The 6,967-nt window shown below is 36.1% G+C and overlaps 1 protein-coding gene across 13 annotated transcripts in view; it reads left to right on the top strand.

Annotated features, from left to right (window-relative positions):
* Positions 1-6,020, top strand: part of LOC106519327 (rap1 GTPase-activating protein 1) — an 80,237-nt gene extending 74,217 nt beyond the window's left edge. For 10 of the 13 annotated variants that reach the window (XM_014010952.1, XM_014010951.1, XM_014010955.1 and 7 more), the window contains 5 exons: positions 475-594; positions 738-873; positions 995-1,106; positions 4,084-4,160; positions 4,564-6,020. In XM_014010952.1, the coding sequence (XP_013866406.1) occupies positions 475-594; positions 738-873; positions 995-1,106; positions 4,084-4,160; positions 4,564-4,611 (493 nt within the window). In that variant the 3' untranslated portion in view covers positions 4,612-6,020. Of the gene's footprint in view, positions 1-474; positions 595-737; positions 874-994; positions 1,107-4,083; positions 4,161-4,368; positions 4,417-4,563 lie in introns of all 13 variants that reach the window. The other 3 variants (XM_014010945.1, XM_014010957.1, XM_014010946.1) reach the window with 2 other exon arrangements.
* The last annotated feature ends 947 nt before the right edge of the window (positions 6,021-6,967 follow it).

Here is a 6,967-nt window from a genome sequence, read left to right as displayed (position 1 = left end):
CAAAAAACTCCATGTGTAACACATTATGTACAGATTTTTTTTCTTTTTGTCTTGTTATTTTATTTATTTGTTTTGCTGACAACTGTGACCTTAGTATCTATCTTTCATTCCTCATGTAGTACCCATTTGGAATGAAAATTCTTGAATTCTTGATTTAATCATTATTCTGCACAAAATTTAACTGATTCAAATATGTTTGGAGCATTTTTAGGTTCTGTTTTATATTCAAAAAAATCATGTCTAAGCATCAATTTTGCTTTCTAAATAAAAACATCAAAAACTAATTAATAACTCACGTAATTTATTTTATCAATATGCAATAGAAATGTATATTAAATTTAAGATTAATCATGATTAATTCACAGCTACTTTGAGATTAATCAGATTAAAAATATTAATCATTTGACAGCCCTACTTTTTTATCAACTTGTTAACTTTATTGTCTTTCAATCCATTTGATTTTATTTAATGTAGCAGCAGAGATCCATCTCCAAATACTCAGAAGACTCCTGACAGTGGCCATGTTTCTCAAGATCCAAAGTCTGATAACTCAGACCAGAGTTCTCCAGAAGTCCTCACAACCGCCAAGAACAGGTGTGTTTGACGAAAAAGATACTGCCAACARTGTGACGTGTCCAAACACTAAACGACTCTCCTCTGTTGGGTAAACATTGTGCCGAAGTGGCTCTTACAAAATCTCATTGGGCTGTGCTGACGAGTGGTCACCCAGGGTGTAGTTCTTATTTTTGTGGTAGGACCCCATCCATCCCTGAGGCCCACGACCTCTCCCGCTCCTCCTCCAAYGCCAGCAGCTTTGCCAGCGTCGTGGAGGAGAACGAGACGGAGGCGGCGGAGGACTATGACACCGGCATGGTGAGTGCAGGACTCAAGAAAGTGAGGACAAAAAAGATAAAAGCAAATTCAAACGTCCCACATTTGCTTTTTGTCCATTTTTCAACGTGGTTCCATGTGTCCCTTCTGCTCGCTCCCCCAGGAGAGTCTGTCGTCTGCCGGGACGCCTCACAAACGGGACTCCCTCACCTACAGCACGTGGCTGGAGGACAGCATCAGCTGCACGAGCAGCAACAGTCGTGGCAGCTCCCCAGGTCAGTGCAGAAAACACTCTAAAATGTGACATCAAAGCAAAAACTTAGTAGCCCTAAGAAATACACAAATTGTAGTTGAATTTGTTTTAAGCACCTTTTAAAATATTGCAGGCTCTTTTTGCTTCAAACTGTGTCCTTTTAAAAGGATCTTTTCAAGGTTTCCTACAATCTTGCAAAGTGTTTGGAGGCTGTTTTTTTTTTTTTTTTTTTTTGGTCCTGCTTGAGTATCTGATGATTTTCAGAAGAACAGGCTGTGTTTGTTAAAACTCTCAGCGCTAACAGGTGCAGATGGGGAACTGCTACTTTATATATGTTCAGAGTGAAATAATCTGTGGAGCATGCAGGACTGAGGCAGCAGAACAGCTGGCAGACAGGTAGGTGTGTGTGTTTGCAGAGTGATGGGTCAGGATTCTTGAGAACTGAGAGCAGAGTCAGTTGACTGATTAAGAGCAAACTAAAGTTCAGAGCGACGGCAGCCGGACGTTCTCGTTTACCAGCTGGTGGTAAAACAGCTCCACCGACAAGAAGATGTAAGACTTGTAAAGTTGTACTGACAGCTTGAAAAGGAGGGTTTGATCCTCAATGAAACACTCACAGCAGACAGACACACACAGGTTGTTTTTCTATCCACGTGGGGACCTTGCATTGACTTCCATTTATGGTTTAGTAAAAAAAAAAAACACATTAAATATCACGTGCTAGAGTCTGTGTTTAATACAATATAAACACTTCACAATACTGTGGAGAAAACTCTTTTTGATCACTTGTTTTTTCAGTCACAACTCAGTTTGTGACCACAGGTGAGGGCCAAAACATACTGACTGAGAATCATAGAGCTTTTCACTCATCCATACCTACAGGTGATGAGACCAGAGTAGGACAAACCCATCTAGTTCATTTGGGCTGAGTCCGACTGGGCTCTATGGGTTGTCACCAGTCACCAGACGAGCCAGGTTGGGGCCAGTGTAAACTCTGGACAAAGGACTTYAAGCTCTTTTGTACTTTTTAGTCCAGGGGTGCCCAAACATTTTCCCTGAGAGGGCCAAAATTAAAATCAGTCTGAGGGGCCAAATACAGTAATATGAGTCCCGACCCCAACTTTGGAAACGACTGAACACTGTGGCACAGCCTGAGTTTTTATCCTTAATGGCTTTTTTAAGTGTTCTTTACTTTTACTTTTATATTTTAAGGAGTTTTAAAACCAGTACTTTTATACTTTTACTTGAGTAAAAAGCTTGAGTCAATACTTCTACTTCCAAAAAAGTATTTTTAAACCCTGGTATCTATACTTCTACTTAAGTAATGAATGTGAATTTTGACACCTCTGTGAAGATATGTGGTCTAATAAGGTGTGCAAATCTAGTTAAATCTAATTTAAATCTAATTTAAATGTCTGTTGTAGTTACTTGTATTTTATATTTAACCTTAAYATGATTCAAAGATAAAGTGAGTACCATGAGTTAAGACTATCTGACTCCAGTACATATGGACCAATGGTTGAAAAACCTAAGTGGAAATATACAGAAGTGTTTCTACATAAAACAGGAGATTACAATCCAGTAACCAGGACAACTGCTGGTGGGTCAAATCAAATGGCTTGGTGGGCCAATTTTGGCCCGCGTGCCCCACTTTGGGCACCTCTGTTTTGGTCCATACAAGTGTTGTGAATTGATCTTTGTCAGTGAAACCACCCACAGGACCAGTCTGCCTTGGGAGACCCTAACAAGGACAGTTGTCTCTGACAGCATAGCTCCTAAAGTACCTGTACGTTAAATTATTCATATTTAAAGTACTGTAACTGTGTGATGACATATTAATGCCTGATTTTTTTCTGTGTGGAATATCATTTTAAAAAATGAATCAGTGAACAGATGGAGCCTTTTACAGGCTGCAGATGAACTCCTCACCTGCTCCGGAGCAAATCTTGCTTCATAGCAGTTAGAAGTACGAGCGCTCATCGATGAATCATATAAGCACATACCGGAAAAAGCAAAACTTTTAAGTTTAACTTAAGTGTGGACTTAAGTTTTACTTTAGAACATTAGTCAGTGGTTGCTGAAGCTTGAATTTGGATTTGTGTCTTTAGTTGCATTTTTAAAAAGTTCACTTTGAAGGTCAAAATATTGCATTTTTTACTCACAAGGTTTCTGATTTCTCTTTCTTTCTTTCTTTCCTTCTTTCTTTTTTTTTTTGGCCAAAACTTGGACCAAATCAGATCAGCTGACGGAGACGGCTCATCCACATTCCCTTAATCTAATACATACATTTTTTAGACTTTCCACTTCTGTTTTCTTTTTCAAATAAAATATGCCAAATATCTCATTATAGCATGATGTTCACTAATTTGATGCAAGAATTACTACACTGTAGATTTTATTCAGTCACCAAGAGAAATGTTATTATGACTGAAAATCAACTTTTGATGGATAAGATTTATCTTGCTTAAGGAAAGGTCATTATGGAGTAAACAGGAGGGTGGTAAAGGTCTCAGGGAAGATGGATTCTTGTGAAAACGCAGAACACCAATTTCATTTTTGCAAGATTTCTCTTGCGCCCACTTTATAAATGATGTTTGCTGCCTTTAGATTTATCATTGTAATGAGGAATTCAACAGGATGTGAGATAAAAAAAAAACTGGAACTATTTTATTTGATCATTTGTGGAACTGCAAGGCACTTCTGGAGAAAAAAAATCTTTTTACAAAGTAACATTATCTAATGATGGGTGACTTTGTGCTCTGTTCATGAAAAATAAATTATCTTTGTTTTTGTTTTAATTTATTTAATTCATAAAACAATATAAATAATACAAAACAATGCATCCATAAAACATCAATTCACCAGGGATTTTTTTTAATAATTAAAGTGAAACAGTTTTATTATTTAACTTAAGATTGCAAATTGCTTTTTCCAGTTGCTTTAAAGAACTGAGGTCAGGCTGCTGTTGATGGTTTAACATTCTGCTGTTTGTCCTGCAGGACCTGGGAAACCTGATCGAGGGAAGACCAGCGACGTCCGGATCAAACTGGAGCGATCTCATGATAATCAGTCGTCAGTGAGTCGCCTGCTTTGTTTCCTCAAAATACCTACAATCTACAAGTTTTTCTTTCTTCTAATGGGAACGCTTTGAGTAAATCAGACAAATTAACTGACAGTTAATGGATCACTGACTCTCCTTTAAGTTTTTCTTTGGGGTTTTGTTCTTTTTTTGTTTGTTTATTTTGTGCTCTTTTTTTATTTTACCTGTACATTTCTTTGTGCAGAACTGTTAGCTTTACCCACCTGATTTTCTCCTGATTCTTCATCTTCAGGTTGGCCTTTCTCCTTAATCAACTCATGATTTCAAGCAACAGAATTAGAAATTAGAGATAAACACATAAAAAAATTTATGCTGCTTGTTGACATTTAATTTTTTAAGAATATTTTATTTTAACCTCACATCTGTCTCATTCCAAAAGCAACCCCAAAGTCACGCTCCGCCCGGGAGAAGAAAAACAATCATTTGACCCGACCTGTGCAGAGAAGGACAACGATGATGAAGATGAGTCCAGAGGAAGGTCGTCCAGTCGGCTGCTCAGGGAGGACGTTTCCAGGAAACCTGCAGGGCACTAAAGGAGGGGGACGCACAAAAAGGGGCCAGCTTGTTCACAATGTTGTTTCCTTCCAACTCTTTTCTTTGCCTGGCCACACATCTGTTGCCTCGTTATACATTTTTCTACCTGACCTTTCAGTTTTTCCAAAGTGCACATTCAAACTCTGAATATAAATGTTATATTTGTAAAATACTTTGTTTTTAGTTTGTCTTGCTGAACGTCATTGTCCTGTCTGCTGAGTGTGTCAGGACAGCTGCAACATGAAGGTAACTTATTGAACTATTTGCTTAATAAAGTTGATGAATAATGAAGTTTTTAATATAAGAAAAAACATTTTTTAGACTGCATGCTTCTAAAGTAAAACAAAAAAAAGAGTTATGCTAAAGCATTTCTTTTGTTGTTCTCTGCAAGCTTRGCTTTGAAATGACTTCAAGAAGCATCTCAAAAATTGGCCTTGATGTTTTCATCTGTTTTTGTCCTATAATTTAAATGATTTTCCTTTTTTTTACTGTTTCATTGCCAAAAATGATACAACWTAGATTCAATTTGAAACAAATATACTCTGAAGCATTTAAGAGACAGTAGTGTGATAAAACTGGTGGCATTGTCTGCTGTACTTCATCGTCTGTGTGATCCTCTAATATAATAATCACTCAGTAATATGACCGCTCGCTGTCGTGTCTATTGAACCACCTGTCTCTTTTTTTACTCTCTTTAATATGTTTTTATTTATTGATTTGTTTCCTGGTAAAAATGGCAAATAATCTGTTTGACTGTTCCTTTGTGGTGACTCCGTTGCATTCTGCTTGTACATGTTGCTTTGACATGAATAATACTGTTATGTGTAAAAGCTGTTTGTTGGGTCACATCTTGTTCAGTGCTGTAAATTTGCAATGCAAATAGGATTGAACTGTGTATATGTATTTGCTGTAAAGGTGGTTAAAAAAACTCTAAGCGCAACTACTGATTTGTAAATAGACATTACTTTGGAGTACATAGTGTATAATATAAATCCAAAAGATTTGAAATCGGGTGGAGCAACATGTTGAAATTACTGCCAGTTTATGATTTTTTTCTTGTTTTCTTTCCTGGTTTTAGATTAGATTTTGATAGAGTTTTGTAGAGTTTATTTTTAAAGCTGTTCAGACTGTTCTGTAAAAGGAGAGAGCCCCACACTACATCCCGTTGGTCATTTCAGTTGCCTTATGTCACACGTTGATGGTGTAATTAAAGCCAGTAAAAAGTCATCAGGATTTACAAGGAAATGAATGTTTTGTTTTTGCTTGTTTTTACTGTAAATAAAATGCCCTGAGACGTTTACAGCCTGTTTTACATCTTGCCTTTATTAAAATGTGGAATGGTAAAGCTCTTTGCTGTGGAATGCATTCGTAGAGTCAGTGACCCGTTTCACGCCATCTTTTGAAAGCTGGGAGGAGAAAGTCCCATGAATAAATGATTTGATGTGGCTGCACACGCTGGTGAAACTGGAGCAATCTACACTCTAAAAAACAGATGTTGGATTTACTTAACCATGTCATGTCAACTGGGTCCACTTTCTTTTAAATTCATTTAATCAAAAAAGCTAAACAAATTCACATACAAAAAACATACAAATCAAAGGCATGAAAGGTAAATGAAAAATGAAAGGTAGCAGAAAGAAGAAAAAATCTTATAGTATCTACCCCTATTTAAAAAATAAAACTATTAACAATAATAATAATGTCAAACAATAACAATGTTCAAGTAAAAAAAATGCAGAAACTTCAGCACCTAAACAGCAGTTCTTATAAATACAAAATATACAGTTTCATATTTCTTTAACAAATTAGTTTTTATCATTCTTTTAAACAAATCAATGGAACCAGCATTTTTACAGTCACTATCCAATTTATTCCAAAACCATATTCCCTGGACCGTAGTACACCTGTCCTTTAAATTTGTTCAAATTTGGGCTTTTACAAACATTTACAATCCCTTAAGATTATAACAACTTTCCCTCTTAAAATTTGATTGGATGTTCAAAGGTAATACTATTTTATGAGCCTTATACATAAACAGCAAAATATTATAATCAACTAACTCATAAAACTTTAATAATTTCAACTGATAAAAATATATTTGATGGGTGACTGTAAAGTTTTCTGGTAATAATTCTTACGGCTCTTTTCTGCTAAATAAAAAAAGATTTGTAATTGTTTTACGTGCTTTACCTCAGACTTCAGTATAACAAGTGTAGAACAATTATTGCATTATATAATATAAACAGTGC

Source organism: Austrofundulus limnaeus, unplaced genomic scaffold, assembly GCF_001266775.1.
Source record: "Austrofundulus limnaeus strain Quisiro unplaced genomic scaffold, Austrofundulus_limnaeus-1.0 Scaffold75, whole genome shotgun sequence".
Lineage (NCBI taxonomy): Eukaryota > Metazoa > Chordata > Actinopteri > Cyprinodontiformes > Rivulidae > Austrofundulus > Austrofundulus limnaeus.
The sequence above is the reverse complement of the archived record's forward strand: the minus strand, read 5'-3'. Positions and strand labels throughout refer to the sequence as shown.